The sequence below is a fragment of the Azolla caroliniana genome, unplaced genomic scaffold (assembly GCF_043228905.1).
Source record: "Azolla caroliniana isolate FFs.n. ecotype wild unplaced genomic scaffold, voAzoCaro1.0.p SCAF_9, whole genome shotgun sequence".
Classification (NCBI taxonomy): Eukaryota; Viridiplantae; Streptophyta; class Polypodiopsida; order Salviniales; family Salviniaceae; genus Azolla; species Azolla caroliniana.
In genome coordinates this window covers 9,566,898-9,586,186 of record NW_028230444.1, presented here as the reverse complement: position 1 = coordinate 9,586,186, position 19,289 = coordinate 9,566,898, and the positions used below count along the sequence as shown (strand labels likewise).

Below are 19,289 nucleotides of genomic sequence, written 5' to 3'. Positions count from 1 at the left end.
TGATTCTTGGAGACTTCCCAAACTGGCGATAATTTCTTCTTGTGATGACTTGACTGTTGGCTGAAGGTCAAATAATGACCTAACTGATCCCTCTCTATAACTTTTGTAGTCTATTATAGCCATTTCTGGAGGGTGCACAAGTGCTACATGACTATAATCTTTGTAGTTCATTATAGTCCTTTAGAAGCGTTAATTTATCTTTCTTTATTTATGCATCTGCACTTATTCTTGACTGTGGGAAATTTAGAATATAAACTGCAGCCCTCATTCCTAATGTGAAGAAATTTTGTATATCTATGCATTATAAAAGGAGTAGCATTATATATAAATGATAAGGTATCTTCTTGGGAGAGGAAAAGGTGGAATACACATGCTCCTACACATACCTAGGAGTAACATTTACAGGGCCTAGGTTCTCCTTACAAGAGGCTGCTTGTGCCCGACTTTCTCGTGGATATGCAGGCCTTGGTGCTCTCGAGAGACAATGTGCACATTTGCAGTTCCAAGAGCCACAAACTAAGCTGTGGTTATTTCATACACTTGTCACACCAACTCTTCTCTATGGAGTAGAAACATGGGAACCAAGTCTTAACAAGGCAAATCATTGGAAAGATTTAGAGAGACCTTTAGTGTCAATGATTGCTTGCACGATAAGGAGCAAAGCATCGGTGCCCCACGATATAATCCGGGCAGAGATGGGAGCAGCACCTATAATAACCGAGGCATGTTCCGATCAGTGACATTTATCCAACGTCTTTGGGAGCTCCCTAAACGAAGGTACCCAAGGTTGGCACTTATGTCATCAAGACAACTGGCTGAAAATGGAGACACTCATTGTTGGTATGCTGAAATGCAGCAATGGTTCGAGTCACATGGCATGAGTATAAATGCAGTGATCCGAATTGATATTATTAACTTGGAAAACAAAATAACATGGATTAGCCCCAAAATACCACTTGGTACAAAGATGGCCCACTATAAGACACACTTCTTACACACAACGGAGGATGGATTCATCATCAGGCCACCTTATATGGACATACATCTATCCTATGCATTGCGTAGTGTGATAGGGCAGCTGCGAACTTCATCGCATCAGTTACAGATTGAGGTAGGCAGATATACACGACTACCTCTAGAAGATAGAATTGGCCAATTGTGTCATCAAGGAATGGAATCTGAAGAACACTATGTTTGTCATTGTAGTGTCTTTTATGAAATTAGAGGGAGATACAATTGCCTCTTTAAACAAGGCTTTGGCCCACTACACAAGGTAATGGAATATGAGAACTAATGATGCCTAGGATTTTTCTGGCTAGAGCTTAAGAGACATTGGGAAAAGTTGTTGAAGAATACAGCCACACAAGCTCATCCACAAAGAACAATCACAACTTTCTTTAGCCCCATCACTCCTACTGATGCTACAAGTCAATCATGGGATACACAAATGGGCTCCAGACCAGGACATAACAACGGGGTTATAATTATTCGGGCAATAGCAATTTGCCGTGCACATAGGCCCTGGCCCCATGGACCACGACCTCAACACCCTTGCCATCGACAGATAAAATCCATTATCGCCCGCAATCGTAGGTGCTTCCCTTGCTTCGGAGACATTTCTATGTTGGATCGACCTATTGTAGAGATTTTTCGAAGACAAAAGCAACAATATACCTAACTTGAGAATCTCACATGTGCCAAAAAACAGATTCCCTCGTTTCTTTTCTTTTTATCTTATTTACGTTTATAGTTACTGTGTAATATTTATTTTATTTTGATTTGTTCTCAAAGACGAGACAACACTTAAGATGTAATCTCTTGTTTGGTCTTATAGGCCATTTTGGCGTCTTAAAAGACGTTAATATATCTTTCTTTCTTTCTTTCTTCTCATTCTTTATTATAAAAATCAGTTTGGTAACTAACCAGACATGGTCACATGTAATATTTTGGCAATTTTGATCATTGCTTTGCTGTATATCTTCCTTTATGATGATAATTCATTATTCTTATGACAGGTGCTGTGGATCCAACTAAAACCACACTTCATGGGAAAGGTTTAAACAATTCTATTGCTGGTGATATTTCAGTTTTTGAAGTTCAGTTACGAGATAAATCTGGGTATCCTACTGACTCGTCAAATACCTCAATCACAGTTTCAATATTGAGGTTTGGAGATCAATTAGAACTGCCAAAAAACATAACTTTAGTTCCTGATATGAAAGGTCTTTTCAATGTGTCTTTCGTTGCAAAGGTTGCTGGGCAATATGTTTTACGGATAAGATGGCGGGGGGTCCCTTTGCATTCTGTCCCGGCTATATACAAATCTGTGTTTCCAGGTAACATTTTGTACTTGCATTTCTGCATCCATAGACATGTACTTTAATAAGTAGTGTTAACAAACAATAAGTTCACACACCATGCATGATATGACATACAACCTTGTTATCCTGTCTAATTGTACTGGTAACTTAATGCATTTTTATGCTTTACAGAAACTTATTTGTGTATTTTAGATCTTATTCTCGCTCGTGTGCTGGCCCTTATTTTTTACTGATAAGATATGATGTATAACAGGGCCTGTATACCTAGCAAATACAAAAGTTATTGGCTCTGGTATAGAGAGGGGTGTCGCTGGAGGATACTTGGAATTTACAATTTCCTTTTATGATGCTCTGAACAACGCTAATCCAGAAGGGCAAGCTAATGTTTCAATCACATTTACCCCGAACATGTTAACTTCACATGAGACAACAACAAAAAACAGTTCAGTAACAATGAAGTATCGGATTACCAAAGCACTCTTGAATCCTTATAACGTAACAATTTTGGCAAAAATTTTCAACATTACATATTCTATTCCTGGAAGCCCATTTCAAGTATACATTGAATCAGGTTGATGATACTATTCCAATAAATATATGTTGCGTATAGAATTTTTGTTTGAATTTTATGGAAGTCCTCAATATTTTATAACATGGAACGGCTTCCATAAAAGTGCTTGCTATAGATTCTAGTGAACATTTTAAAATGTCACCAAATCAAAAAATCTTGTATAAGCAATTGCAACCAAAGACTATATAATGTATTCACGTTGATTAGCTTTGATTGGATTGCATCAAAACACAAATCATGATATGCTTATAATGTAATGGCACATCATGGATAATTAATGCTGGAGCAGAATTCTGTTATCGATATAGCTTAAAAAAAGAAATCTAACGTATTTCTGCTCTTGGGTTTAGTTTGCTTTATAGGTAAAGAGGATGTTGCATGGGATTCTCTGAGAATTTTAGGAATTGCATGGTTTCAAAACATTGAAATTAGATCTTTGTTCTTAAATGTTTAATATTTGTATATGCAATAAAATATAGTGCTATTACCATATGTTAAGTAAAGGAATGATATGCTATGAATAGCTAACAGAAAAAGGAATAATACTGCCAACTCTTCACATGCCGTTACCATACTGGTCTTAAGGATAAGGAGATAATGAGCTGTTCGATTGAGTTCTGTTAGTATTTCAAAGATGCAATTTAAAAAAGTTGGCACGGGATGTTTCAATGATGACCTCTTCTTTTGTCTCTGCTTTCTATCTCATTTTTTTCTGGAACTTTCTTTATAGGAGCTGTTTCAACTATTAATTCTCTTGGAGGATGGCAATATGATAGAAATACTTTTGAAGTTAATGGCATGGCAGAATTTATAATAACTCCTCGAGACATGTTTGGTAATGAAATTTTCAGGAGTAATAGTCATTCATGCAGCTGTAATTTTTCAGCCCAAATATTTACAAAGCAGTCCTCTGCACCGATTCCTGTCCGCGATATGCTTATTGTAGCAATGCCAAATTCAAATATTGAGAAGCAGAAGTTAACATTTTCTTTACAAAAGCCTGGGGAATACTGGCTTCAAGTTGGAAATGTTTTAGTCAATATACTGGGTTCTCCCTTTTCCTTTTCTTATGTGACAGGTCAGTGTGTGCACTTTAATATGACGTTCATGATTTAGTCAACATTCCAGTAATTTTTCTTGATTCAGTGAACTTTACAAATTTCTATAGATAAAAAGGAGGGAAGCTTGCAGAATGATCTGTTTACAAAGATTAATCAAATATCCATGTATTTAGGATATAGAAACATGAAACAATTGTGAGACTTGTGAAAGTATAGATAGTGTGGGGAAGCTAGAGCTGAAGAGGGAGACCCATTGAATCATCATCCAAATGATGATTAACAACCACAAGCCTCCTGAAGGTTCTATATATGGGGGGGAATTCTGATGCAGAAGGTCAAGCAAATGCAAGGCTATGTGAAGAGACTACACATCCTCAACGAACCTTAGACCATGAATCTGATGCTAATTGTCTAGATCCTTGTATGCACATACGCACCACACCCACTTTCTCATGTATGTTAATGTAGCATTCTTCTTGAGATCTGGGCATTTGTATTCGTTGCTCTTGATCACTGTTTGACTGATTTCAACGTGGTGTTAAACATGATGAGTGAAGTTTTGTCAAAGTTCATTAACAATGCTTTGGGTTTACAATTGGATTTAAAGCATCTGGGGGTCTGTGATCTTTGTGGAAAAATCTGACATCATCCAATATCATCAGTCTGTAGTAGTATGCATGTAAATATATTCCCACAATACATGCATCCAATGCATTTGTGTAGTCGAATACCCATCAATATACATAATAAACAGTGTGCATGAGAGTGATATTCAAAAATTCTAAATACTGCATCACATAGCCTATACAGAGCACATATAAATTTTACATTTGCATAGTCTCTTCATGTGAGCAGAGCACATGGTATGATGTCGAAGACCTTGTTGAAGCAACAATAAGACCTCTTCTAATGGAAAATTGCAACTATTGACGCCGTCAAAAGTGGATGTGAGATAAGACTTCTCTTTGAGTGTATGGGAATCAGGATTCCTTGCATTTTGAGTGGATTTACTGGAGTGTGTAAGGATCGATTGCCCATATGCATATGCATAAAGACTATCTATACGGCAAGGAGGCCTCAACCTCCTTGAGTAGATGGGAACCAGGATTTCTCCACTTTCTAGTGGCTTTGGAGCCTTTATATGATCTCAATTCCAGCTGTTTTTAAAGCAAATCATGATGAGAGACTAAGAGGGCAAAAAAAATGATGGATTGATAGGAAATGAAGGGGAATTGGTGTATGAAGGCATCATCCATTTTTGGCTGAATCTTTGCATCTAACAACTTAAGACCTCGGGTGATGAGGGATCAATTGCCTGACTATGTCTTAACATTACCATCAAGGTAATTTATAATGGCCTTGAACCAAACATTCTCTGATAATTACATGAAATATTCAATGATGTGGAAAGTAGTGAGTGTGAATGTCACAGTATTCTATGTGCTATTTCCATAAATACTGATTGGATGATAAATTTAGAGAAATTTATCATCCAATCTGTATTCATATGTTTAAGTGCAGTATTCCATGTGCTATTACCATGTAAAACAAGGATGATAAATTTAGAGAAATTGTCATGTTCCAGGTTTACCTAACAAAAATAAAAGCAGTTTCACAGGAAATGGTCTCAATGACTCTTACATTGGCGATGTCTCAAGTTTTATTATAAAAGCACGTGATCGAGTTGGCAATCCTATTGTATCAGATTTGAATCTTCTTAATGTTACTATAGTTACTAAAAGCTCTCTTGCTTTAGTTGTGAACACATCTCTTGTAGAAGGATACCCTGGTACATTTGTTGTTGCATATCGAACTTACGTAGCTGGTCAATATACAGTGCTTGTAAGATTAATGTCTGTGCTCCTCTATCAGGGGAAGAAATATATTTATGCAGGTGATTATATATTATTTTATCAAAAGAAATACAATTATTCATAAATGACACATAGCAGTCCAAGAAAAAGACTATTTCTTTATAAGGTTTTTCCAGAAAAGAGTTCAACTTGATAGGATTCATATTTTCATTATCAAACTGAAAACACAATTCAAAATTAAGAGGAAACTTAAGAACTGTTCTGGTATAAAGTCGTGTGCAGTTTGGATGAAACTTATCAAAGTTCTATCGCTATTGAAGAAAAAGCTTTTTCTGACAAAATGTGCCCAGATTGTGCAATTATAAGGTTAGGAATCTATGAGCATCCAACAGTATTGGAGTCTATTGTTAGCTCTGTGGAAATTGGCTTCACTCTGAAGAGGTTTCTATACTTGTCTCTTATTTCGTGATACATCTAGATGTGTAGTGCTCCTGCAACTCTGGCTCACCTTGGAAACCTAGCAAGATAGCGTCTACTAGTGTGTGCTTACTATGAAGGTTACCAGAAAGTAACCACTTAAGGCAGAGGGATGATTTATGTAGATGGCTAATCATCCATGATCCATGAAATGAATCAAATGATCGGACTCAGGAGAGAAGTCTTCATGTGGCATGGTCAAACAGGAAGCCACTTTCTGCTACTGTCAGAGGATTTACTCTGTAGAAAGCCATCATCATTGTTATTTTTTATGCATGGTCTCTGCAATGTTGTGTGTATCCAATCTCATATTGTCTTTTCTAATTGCCCTTTGCTTCATTCATGGTGGTCAATAGCCCAAGTAAGAGACTACCTTCATGTCGAACTGGAAAGGTGGTAGTGCTGATTACTGTCTAACTTTCATCCACTGTATCATTGGACTTTGTAGTTTTCTGGTTTTATCATTCTGACTTCAGTTTGTAATGACATCTTCCTTGTTACGAAGAAACGAAGTTTTGCTTTAGCACTGTATGTATGTATTTCGTTTGCAAACTTTTTACCAGATTAACTTATAAACTTGATGCTTAACATGTGCTATGTCTTGTGTTGATGTATATTTCTAATATCTGGTTCATGATGGTGCTGATGCTGGTGCAGATTTTAGACTTCATTACATGGATGTAGCTTTTACATTTTACTGTTTTCACATAATCTCGTTGAATCATGCAATGCCTGATACAAGTATTACAGCATGCGTTTAGCTTCTAATTATTGATTTATTTTTGCATAGGACCTATCTCATTGTGGAAATGCAAGGCTTTTGGTTCTGGTTTACAGGGAGGAGATGCTGGGGAGGCTCTCAGTTTTCATATCATACCGTATGATGATTATAACAATGTCAACTCTAAAGATAAATTTTCAATCTCTCTTGTCTTTACTCCCAACATCACGTCCGTGTCTCAAGTTTCCCAAAATCAGTCGGGCATTTTTTTGATTTCATATAAGACCACAATTGCGCAAATATACTCCTTAACAATTATTGTTCAAACTGCAGTCACTGAACTCCCAATTCCAGGAAGCCCTTTTGAAATCACAATAATTCCAGGTTATTCTACTTCTAAGATCTTTTGATGCTTACATAAAACTAAAGAATATTTTAGTGAGTGCACTGTGCTACTTATCTTTAAGTGCGGTCTTCCATTGGTTTATTAGAGGTGGTGGCTAGCACAATCAGAGTGAAGCAAGGATGTCCACAATCACCCACTCTCTAATCTTTAAGTGCGGTCTTCCATTGGTTTGTCAGAGGCGGTGGCTAGCACAATCAGAGTGAAGCAAGGATGTCCACTATCACCCACTCTCTTAGGTGTCTATGTAGGTCAGGTATCATATTACATAGAGAAATTCGGGGGTTCGGGAGCATGCCTAGAAGGTATAGCTATACAAATATTACTATATACTGATGATATTGTGCTAATTTCTGACTCTTCAGAGGGACGTCAAAGACATCTTAATGCCTTGAAACTATTTCGTATGGACAAAAGTTTGTCAGTAAACATGGATCAAATTAAAGTGATGGTTTTTAACACCACTCAAGCATGGGTAACAAGATCAGAACTAGAATTCTTCTTGGGACAGGAAAAGGTGGACTACAAACACTCCTTACACATACCTAGGAGTAACATTTACAGGGCCTCGGTTCTCCTTACGGGAGCTGCTTGTGCCCGACTTTCTCGTGGATATCCAGCCCTTGTTGCTCTCGATAGACAATGTGCACTTTTGCAATTCCAAGTGCCACGAACTAAGCTGTGGTTATTTGATACATTTGTCATACCAACTCTTCTCTATGGAGCAGAAATGTGGGGACTGTATCTTAGCACGGAAAATCATTGGAAATATTTGGAGAGGGTAGAGATGGGAGTAGCCCCTATAATCATTGAGGTATTGTTCTGATCAGTGATCTGTATCCAACGTCTTTGGGAGCTTCCTAAATGAAGGTACCCAATGTCGGCACTTATGCCATTAAGACAACTGGCTGAAAATGGAGACATTTATTGTTGGTATCCTGAAATGCAACAATGGTTCAAGCTACATGACATAAGCATAAGTGCACTACCCCCGTTCCAATATAGCTTGGACAGTCCCTATCTAAATATGACCAAAGTGGAAAAGAATAGAGTGATTTGAACTGATATTATTAACTTGGAAAACAAGATAACATGGATCAGCCCCAAAATACCACTTGGTACGAAGATGACCCACTACAAGACACATTTTTTACTAACATCGGAGGATGGATTCATCACTAGGCCACCTTATATGGACATACATCTGTCCTATGTGTTGTGCAGTGTTATAGGGCAGTTGTGAACTTCAACACATCAGTCAGAGATTGAGGTAGGTAGATAGATACACATGAATTTGCCAATTGTGGCATCAAGGAGTGGAATATGAAGAACTTTATGTTTGTCATTGTAGTGTTTTTTAAGAAATAAGAGGCAAATACCATTGCCTCTCTAAATAAGGATTTGGCCCACTACACAAGATAATGGAATATGGGGACTAATGGTGCCTAGGACTTTTTCGCTAGAACTCAAGATACATAGGGACAAGTTGTTGAAGGACAATAGTAAAACCACACAAGCCCATCCACAATAACAATCACAACTTTCTTTAGCCCCATCTTTGGGGATACGCAAATGGGCTCTCGACCAGGACATAACAAAGGGGTTAGAATAGATTGGGCAATAACAATTTGTTGTGCATGTAGGCTCCAGCCCCATGAACCTCAACCTCACCACCTTTGTCATCGACAGATAAAGGTCATTATCTCCCGCCATCGCATGTGCTTTCCTCACGTCAAAAACCTCTCCATTTATGGGTCGACCTATCTTAGAGATATTTCGAAGGCAAAAGTTATAATATATCTAACTTGAGAATCTTACTTGTGCTGAAATCCAGATTCTTTAGTCCCTTTTTTCTCTTATTTATATTTATATTTACTTAGTAATATTAATTTTATTTTGATTTGTTGTTCTCAATGAGACGACACTTAAGATGTAATCTCTTGTTTGGACTTAGAGACCATTTTGGCCTCTTAAAAGATGTTAATATATCTTTCTTTCTTTTGAACCACCATCAAAATTTTATCAGCCATCCTCTTTTCAATTAATGGCAATTAGTTAAATCTAATTTATCATTCCTTTTAAATCGGAATAAAAGGCCTTTACACAAACAAAGAAAGCTATATTAAGTATCTCTTGAAGGACAGCAATTCAGCCACTCAAGTTCATCAACAAAGAAGAATCACAAATGGGGGCTCCTTAAGTTCATCAGCAATACAAGCCAATCAAGGGCTCACAAATGGTTCTCCCCACTACAATATTGCAAAGGGGTTTCAATAGATCACATTGTGGCAAGTTGTCATGCATGCGAGCCCTAGTCTTGTAGACCACAATTTTCCTACCCTTGTTATTGACAAATAAAGGCCATTGTCTCCTGCCATCGGAGGTAATTCCCTCCTTTTATAGATCTTTTAAAGACAAAATTACAGTATATCTGACTTAAGAAACTTACATGTATAGATCACAATAATCATTCTATTTCTATTTACTTTTTTACTTAGTTACATTTATTTTGGTTTATTCTTCTTAAAGATGAGACAATATTTTAAGATGTAATCTCTTGTTTGGTCTTATAGACCATTTTGGCCTCTTAAAAGAAGTTAATATATCTTTCATTTTTTTGTCTATTTTTTTTCTTAAGAGATCAAAATGGCCAATAAGACCAAACAAGAGCTAATATCTTTCAATGTTTTTACATCTATGAGAACAACATACCAAAATAATTATAACTAGCCACATGGTGCTAAAGAATCTTGGTATCTAAGAATTTTAGATTCTAAACATAGATAGAGTGAAGCTTTTGTCTTCACAAAATTTCCAATATGGGCTGCTCCAAGATGGAAAGATCTCTGATGTGAGGGAAGTAACTTCAATGGTGGGTGATGATGGCCTTTATTTGTTGGTGAAAGAAAGATATATTAATGTCTCTAAAAGATTAGAATGGCATGTGAGACTTGACAAAGATCAAGAAAAATGTCTTTTGAAAATAAAATGGCTAGCTTCCTAAAGCGACATGGCTTGAAATGTAATCAGGAAACAAAACGAAGAATCGGAAATGTGAAATATTTTCCACAACAAAATCAAACCATGAAACAGTTCGTGTCATTGGTTCAGCATTGCATATAATATTTTGATGTGTTAGTGTAATGTTGTGCTTGCCTTTTGCAGGGAAAGTAAACTTTTCTCAATCTCAAGTAACAGGATTTGGTTTATCTAGCCTAGCTGCAGTTGGAAGCTTAAATACTCTTTTGGTCTATTTATTCGATTCGTATGGAAATCCTAGTAGCATAACAGAGAACCTGTTGCATGTGTCTATATCACCTCGATCTAATGCATCAGTTGCAAAATTTGTTTGCCTTGATGCTGGACAATGTGAAACTTCATATAAAGTTCTGCAGCATGGTACCTATAGTATTTCGGTGAAATACAATGATACACACTTTGGTGGAAGTCCATTCAAACAGCTTATTATTAAGGATTCTGGTAAATTAATGTCTAATTGATGAGTTATAATAAGGTTTCTTATGTGGAATAATCTCATGCTTACATACAAGACCAAATGCTCATAATTGCATAGGACATGCTTCTGACAGTGTAAATGTGAGCTTCTGAAATAATTCTGTGAGATGTGACTCTCTCCTGCCCTTTGATATGGTTGTGGTAGCTCGATGCCTATTTGCCTTGAGCAAGAAGCCATAAAACTGACACCAATATTATTAGTCTCCACGAGCCATTGAAGGTTGGACTCTCAGGAGAATATACAACTTACTAGTTAAGATTAACCTTTGTTCAAGAAGCAGTAAAATATCTGAGAAAAATCTTAAGAAAATGGGAGAACATCTTTGACTCGAGGATGACCCTAATGATTGAGTCTCATCATTACTTCCATATGGGTTGGGATGGCAATTGGTTGTATTGTTTAGACAGATTTAATGCAACAGAATGCTTCCTTCTTTGAGCTTATTGATTGTAGCTTACTTGACTTCTCTCGTACTACCTACTGCAGTTACAGTCATACACAATTAACAGGTTGGCTGGCTAGCATTATAATTATGTTATTTTCTATCAATATGTCTGTAGTTTCCGGATTCTAGCCAGAACAATCTCTGAATTCAATATTACCTCACGTAGTGAACCAAGACCTTGCTTGAAGAAACATTGCTTGGATATCTAAGAGCTTACAATTCTTAGCTGAGATAGAACAAAAACAAATTTTCTCAAAAAAAAGCTCCAACTGGGTTGCTCCAGGAAGGAAAGATCCCTGAAGCGAGGGAACCACCTTTGGTGTTGGGTGACAAGGTTGATGAGGTTGCGCTCCAGATGGTCATGGCCTACATGCATAGCACATTGCTATTGCTTGATCTTTTGTTATCCCTTATGAGTGTCTTGGTTGAGGTTCCACTTGTGTTCTTGATTTCCTTGTAGCATGAGGAGTGAAGTGGCTAAAGAAAGATATGATTGCTCCCTTTTGATTAAAAGAAAGAAAGATATATTAACGTCTTTTAAGAGGCCAAAATGGCCTATAAGAACAAATAAGAGATTACATCTTGAGTGTTTTCTCGTCTTTGATAACAAATTAAAATAAAATAAATATTACACAGTAAATATAAAAGTAAATAAGATGAAAAGAGAAGAAACGAGGGAATCTGGTTTTTGGCACATGTGAGATTCTCAAGTTAGGTATATTGTAGCTTTTGTCTTCGAAAGATCTCTAGCATAGGTCGATCCTAAACCCTAAACCCTACACCCTAAAAGAAAGAAAGACATATTACTGTTTCTTAGAGGAGGCCAAAATCTCCTATGAAAAAAATCATGATTATAAATACAGGTGAATTCATGTTATCCATATTGAAACAAAAGTAAAAGTTGTATGTTTCTTGAAGATTCATGATAATGATATCTTTGCATCTGGTGGAATGATTTTGGAGATAGTTTACAAGCGTGAAGTGGATAACTAACATGTGTGGGTTGAGTAGTTGTTCGGGGATATTGTATCTGAGGTTGGTTATTGCGGCAAAGTGAGGATATGAAGAACTTCATCAAGTGATTTCGGTGTCCTGGTGTGGATTAGACATGGCAAGCAATGATCTCCATGATTTGGTGTTGGCATGACCCATGTGTCGGCTGTCGTTGCTATAGTGTTGCACGGCAAGAGGCTCATGTTAATAGGAGCATACGAATCAAGCTAAATCAGAAAGATGAATGCACAAATGGGTAGCGCATTTCCGACAAAGAAGTTGGACAGGCACAACTACGCATCTTGGGAATATAAGATGCAACAGTACTTAGTTGGGCAAGGGTATTGGAGTTATATCGAGGGAGCTCAAGAAACAGCCCCCGATATTATAAATCCCGGTAATTGATATGGTGACATCATGGTATGGCCCGGCATCAGTGACCCCCGTCGTGTTCAAAACAAGCAAGTCTGGAGCAGATTCTGAGAGTGAAGAAGAAGAGATGCTGACGACCATTATGGGTGGAGAACCAGCAAAGAGTCTGCCTGCAATCCAGCTGACTGGACCTGAGGTGTTGTGCAGCAATCAGAGTCTTGCACGGCATGAAGAAACCTCTGATGTGGTGTCCCTCCGATGTGGTGTCACCTTGGTGCTACACCTGTAGAAAGAAAAAAAACGGCAAGATGCCTGATCAAGAGGCCAAGGACACGACATCTGATGAAGACTCATATCATTCACCCCGATTGGTCGACAGCAAGTATGAAATGAAGAAGGCCCTGGAGGTGACCAAAGGAAAAATCCGTCAATCGAACCGACAAAAGAACCTGATAGTTAGGTTCGGGTACAATGTGTTCATGGCCCACCACTATGCATTCATGATGAAGGTCGCAGCAAACAAAGAACCTGAGACTTACAAAGAAGCTGCCCAAGATCCCCGTTGGATTGAGGCAATGAGGGAGGAGATGTGCGCTTTGTTTGACAACGATACTTGGGATTTAATCCCATCCTTTGAAATGAAGAAAAGCCAATTGGTTGCCAGTGGGTGTTCAAGATAAAGCATAATACGGATGGCATGGTCAAATGGCAGCAGCGAAAGGGTGGCACTTGCATCAAATGGATGTGAAGAACGCATTCCTCCAAGGTGAGCTTGAGGAGGAAGTTTACATGATACAACCACCTGGCTTCGAATTGAGCAAACATCCACATGGAGTTTGCCGATTCAAGAAGCTGCTCTATGGACTGAAGCAAGCCCCAAGAGCATGGCATTCAAAGATCACATCATAACTTCACGACATTGGCTTCCGTATGTCAAAATCTGATTACTCGTTATATATCTGGAACAATCACAAAAACCCCGTCCGTCTTCTTATCTTGTATGTCGATGACCTTGTCATTGGTGGAGAAAGCCTCACTGAGACACGATTAAAAACTTGCTTTTAGAGAAGTTTGAGATGAAGGATCTGAGTGACTTACATTATTTTCTCGGCATCGAGGTCATTCAAACTCCAAAAGGGTTCCTACTTTCACAACGACACTATGTGTTGAACTTGCTTTACAAGTTCGGAATGACCGAGTGTAAGTCCATCTCGACACCCCTTGATCGAAATATGAAGCTAACTACAGATTCTAGTAAATTCTGTGAGCCGGCGCAGTATCGCAAAATAATCGGAAGTCTTATCTACTTAACTATCACCCGAGCAGACCTCAACTATCCAGTCGGTTTTGTTATTCAGTTCATTCAAACCCCCCGCGACACTCACTTGGATTGTGCTAAGTGATTGTTATGTTATATTAGTGGAACACTTGATTATGGTATCTTCTAATAGCGTGGAGTACCACTTCGACTCGAAGGCTTCACGGATGCTGATTGGGCGGGCAATGCATATGATAGGCGATCCACTTCGGGATTTATGTTTTCATTCGATAGTGGAGCAATCTCTTGGAGCAACAAGAAACAACCAACAGTCGCTCTAGCGAGCACTGAGGCGGAGTATAGGGCCGCAGCTGTAGCTGCTTGCAAAGCTGTATGGCTTAAAAGACTGCTGAAAGACTTCAACGAATTGATGAACAAGCCAATACTGATCCATTGCGATAATATCAACATCTAGCTCGCAAAGAATCCGGTGTTTCATGCCCGGACTAAGCACATCGAGGTGCACTATCATTACATCCGTGTGAGTGCATATTGGCCGGCAACATTGACCTCTAATACGTTGGCACCAACGTGCAAGTGGCTGATATTTTCACTAAGGCGCTAGGTCTTGACAATCTATGGAAATTCTCCGTGAATGTAGGCCTTAGACCACTGGATATGCTGATCTTGGGGGGGAGTAGAAGTACAAGGATGAAGGAAAACATGGAGAATCAGCACCATACAAGAGGAAGAGTGAGACCGGCATCGGCAAAGTAAGGCCGACACATCTAATCCGAGTTGACCCGGCAAGTTAGAGGAAGACTCTCCAAAGCCTGGAAAATTTTGAAGTTACAGATAAACCCGACCTTGTCGGCACCATTGATAAGCTCGAAATTTTGGATCAGCAAGATCAACATTGCTAGATCAAGATCGAGTACATAGGAACAATGGGAAAACCATGGTCTAGTAGTTCGACCAACTGCAGTCGGGTCTGCAACTACACCAAGACAACCAAGCTTAAGAGGACACACAATTGACCTTGAGGGGGTGTGTTGAGAATCAAGCTTAACTTGTGTAAATATGTGCTTATGAAGAAAAGGACGGTGTGTGAAAAAGTCTGTGAGCACACTTTATTGTAATCCGTGTAATTGTCGAGTGTTAATGTGGTCAAAGAATATTAGATATTCTTATTGCAAAATCGTACTCAAGTGGATATCTTGGTTAGATTCCTCCAACACATTTAATATAGCAGTCCCTTGAGGACTTGTATATAAACCCCCTTTGCCCATTCTATTTTGTTGATGATGTTTAGTTAATTAATATAGCACTCTTCAGTGCATAAGCTGTCATCCCCCTATTCCATCTCTTACTTATACACCCACTCTCACACACACCCACTACGCTTCTGAATACTCAACTCCACTAGAGTTAGATTCTTTACATGGGCTCCTGACCATGACATAACAAAGGTGTTACAATAGATCAGGTGGTAACAATTGACCGTGCACATAGGCCCTGGTCCCATGGACGATAACCTTAGTACCCTTGTCATCGACCGTAGTTACAGATTGAGGTAGGTAGATATACACAAATACCCCTCGAAGAAAGAATTTGCCAATTGTGTCATCAAGGAGTGGAATCCGAAGAATACTATGTCTGTCATTGTATTGTCTTTTCTGAAATCAAAAACCTCTCACGATATGAGCTGATGACAGCCATGCATCACTTGTATGAATTTTCGTTTCATCCCGATGGACAAGCACACCGGTTCATATGTCAAGGGTTGGTAATGTTTTGCGCGTTGTATCGAATGAAACCACATGCTCCACCGCTTGTGCAGCCCCCCGTCAATTCCTTTGAGTTTCAGTCTTGTGACTGTACTCCCCAGGTAGAGTGTTTAATGCGTTAGCTGGGTCCTTCATCTGTGAACCAAAGCCTTGTTGAAAAAGGCAATGGTATCTCCCTTTAATTTTATAAAAGACACTACAATGACAACCATAGAGTTGTTCGAATTCCACTCCCTAATGACACAATTGGCAAATTCTTTCTTCTAGAGGTATTCGTGTATTATCTACCTACCTCAAGCTCTAACTGATGTGATGAAGTTTGCAGCTGCCCTAGATGTATATCCATATAAGGTGGCCTGATGATGAATCCATCCTCCAATGTGTGTAAGAAGTGTCTTATTGTGGGCCATCTTTGTACCAAGTGATATTTTAGGGCTGATCCATGTTATCTTTTCCACATTGGTCATGTTTAGATGGGAACAATCCAAGCTATATTGGAATTGGGTAGTGCATTTACATTCATGCCATTTGACTCAAACCATTGCTGCATTTCAGCATACCAACAGTGAATGTATCCATGAGAAGTTAATGAAATGGTATTTGCAATGAGCCTTTTTCTTTAGTGCAATGCAAGTCTTTTGAGTATATTGTTGCCATGGGCCTCACTGCAATATCTTGTTCCTTCCATCATTTTGAAGAGGTATAAGGTATCAAAAAGGTGGAAAGTTCTCAAATCTCGCGGCCATTATTATCGAACCTCTTCATCACTTGTGAGTACCAGATTCTCTCTACCTTGCTTGTAATTTTTTATGATAGTATAGTTTGCAAATGGTTGATGCAGTTCATTGTTTGGAAAAATGCCTCTACCATCATTGGTGGTGCGGCTAATTCAGCTCAGATTATCGCATGTGGTGTGGAGGCTGTACTACATCGTCCTAATAACATGACTAGTGGAGGCTTTATTTCTGACTTATGGTCTTGGGCCCATATGTCTGCACCATACATGGGGCATGGTGAGCATGGTGTCAAATAGCCATTCGATGGTAAGAGTCCATTCGAAGTATATCCTATGAATCATTCAAACATGGTCAGAGTTGCATATCGTCAAGGAAGACGATCCTTGGCCTTTGAGTTTGTGCATGAAGGGGAGATGTGGTGTCTCTTTAGGCTGAATGCTTGGGTCAATAATCCCCTTGGTATCCCAAGCTCCATACTACATACAAACTTTAAAGGAAACACTCTCCTCCCAAAGTAGTCGGTTTGTTGAAGAATCCAGGTAACATGGCCCTTGAACAAGGTAATCCAAAGAGGTTTAGTGAAAATGGAGAATAAATATTATTGTAAACGGATTTCACACAATAATGAGCTACTTTGTAAAGGTATTGTGGGTAACAAGCTAATATGTGTTGAGAATCAAGCTCAACTTGTGTGAACATATGCTTATGAAGAATAGCACAATGTGTGAAAAAGCGTGTGAGCACACTTTATTGTAAATCCATGTGAACTATCTAGCTACGCAAAAAAGTAGATTGTGATCCCCCTACTGTGTATTTTATTATTTCTGGTTCTTTTATCTAATTCCTTCTCTTGCTGATTTCTGACTCTCCGGAGGGACTACAAAGACATTTAAATGCCTTAAAACTATTTTGTACGGACAAAGGTTTGTCAATCAACATGAATAAAACTAAAGTGATGGTGTTTACCACCACCCAAGCATGGCTAACAAGATCAGAACCAGAATTCTTCTTGGGAGAGGAAAAGGTGGAATACACACGCTCCTACACATACTTAGGAGCATCATTCACAGGACCTAGGTTCTCCTTACAGGAGGCCGCTTGTGCCCGACTTTCTCGTGCATATGCAGCCCTTGGTGCTCTCGAGAGACAATGTGCACATTTGTAGTTCCAAGAGTCATGGACTAAGCTATGGTTATTTGATACACTTGTCACACCAACTCTTCTCTATGGAGTAGAGACATGGGGACCAAGTCTTAACAAGGCAAATCATTGGAAAGATTTAGAGGGACCTTTAGTGTCAATGATTGCTCGCATGATAAGGAGCAAAGCATTGGTGCCCCACGATATAATCTGGGCAGAGATGGGAGTAACACCTATAATAACTAAGGTGTTGTTCCTATCAGTGACATTTATCCAACGTCTTTGGGATCTCCCTAAATGAAGGTACCCAAGGTTGGCACTTATGTCATCAAGACAACTGGCTGAAAATGGAGACACTCATTGTTGGTATGCTGAAATGCAGCAATGGTTTGAGTCACATGGCATGAGTATAAATGCAGTAGCCGTTCCAATATAGCTTGGACTGTCCCCACCTAAATATGACCAAAGTGGGAAAGAATAGAGTGATCCGAACTGATATTATTAACTTGGAAACAAAATAACATGGATCAGCCCAAAATACCACTCGGTACAAAGATGGCCCACTATAAGACGCCTTTCTAACATACATCGGAGGATGGATTCATCATCAAGCCACCTTATATGGACATACATCTATCCTATGCGCTGCGTAGTGTGATAGGGCAGTTGCGAACTTTATCACATCAGCTACAGATTGAGGTAGGCAGATATACATGACTACCTCTAGAAGATAGAATTGGCCAATTGTGTCATCAAGGAGTGGAATCTGAAGAACACTATGTTTGTCATTGTAGTGTCTTTTATGAAATTAGAGGGAGATACAATTGCCTCTTTAAACAAGGCTTTGACCCACTACACAAGGTAATGGAATATGAGAACTAATGATGCCTAGGATTTTTCTGGCTAGAGCTTAAGAGACATTGGGAAAAGTTGTTGAAGAATACAGCCACACAAGCTCATCCACAAAGAACAATCACAACTTTCTTTAGCCCCATCACTCCAACTAATGCTACAAGTCCATCACGGGATACACAAATGGGCTCCAGACCAGGACATAACAAAGGGGTTACAATTGATCGGGAAATAGCAATTTGCCGTGCACTTAGGCCCCGGCCCCATGGACCACGACCTCAACACCCTTGTCATTGACAGATAAAATCCAGTATGTCCTGCCATCGTAGGTGCTTCCTTTGCTTCGGAGACATTTCCATGTTGGATCGACCTATTGTAGAGATTTTGCAAAGACAAGCTACAATATACCTAACTTGATAATCTCACATGTGCCAAAAAACCAGATTCCCTTGTTTCTTCTCTTTTCATCTTATTTACTTTTATATTTACTGTGTAATATTTATTTTATTTTGATTTGTTCTCAAAGACGAGACAACACTCAAGATGTAATCTCTTATTTGGTCTTATAGGCCAGCCATTTTAGCCTCTTAAAAAACGTTAATATATCTTTCTTTCTTTCTTTCTTCTTGTTTGGTCTTATAGGCTAGTTTGGCCTCTTAAAAGACGTTAATATATCTTTCCTTCTTTCTTTCTTTCTTGCTCACACACGCACTACCCTTCTGCATACTCCAACTCTATGAGAGTTATATTCTTTACAGTATGCTCCCAACTATTGACTTGATATAATTAGATTCGTATGCATTGCGTAAGAAAGCGAAGA

At 38.7% G+C, this 19,289-nt stretch overlaps 2 protein-coding genes and 1 pseudogene across 12 annotated transcripts in view; all 3 read left to right on the top strand.

Annotated features, from left to right (window-relative positions):
• Positions 1-19,289, top strand: part of LOC147860132 (uncharacterized) — a 38,439-nt gene that overhangs the window by 8,255 nt on the left and 10,895 nt on the right. For 8 of the 11 annotated variants that reach the window (XM_087324983.1, XM_087324979.1, XM_087324978.1 and 5 more), the window contains 6 exons: positions 2,016-2,336; positions 2,575-2,892; positions 3,623-3,970; positions 5,539-5,847; positions 7,035-7,349; positions 10,534-10,848. In XM_087324983.1, coding sequence (XP_087181109.1) covers positions 2,016-2,336; positions 2,575-2,892; positions 3,623-3,970; positions 5,539-5,847; positions 7,035-7,349; positions 10,534-10,848 — 1,926 coding nt within the window. The remainder of the gene's footprint in view (positions 1-2,015; positions 2,337-2,574; positions 2,893-3,622; positions 3,971-5,538; positions 5,848-7,034; positions 7,350-10,533; positions 10,849-19,289) is intronic. The other 3 variants (XM_087324982.1, XM_087324984.1, XM_087324985.1) reach the window with 3 other exon arrangements.
• Positions 851-1,761, top strand: LOC147860134 (uncharacterized). Its single transcript, XM_087324558.1, is given in 2 exon segments — positions 851-1,589; positions 1,751-1,761. Coding segments are annotated over 2 exon segments (750 nt in total).
• LOC147860133 (uncharacterized) lies at positions 12,730-18,780 on the top strand (annotated as a pseudogene).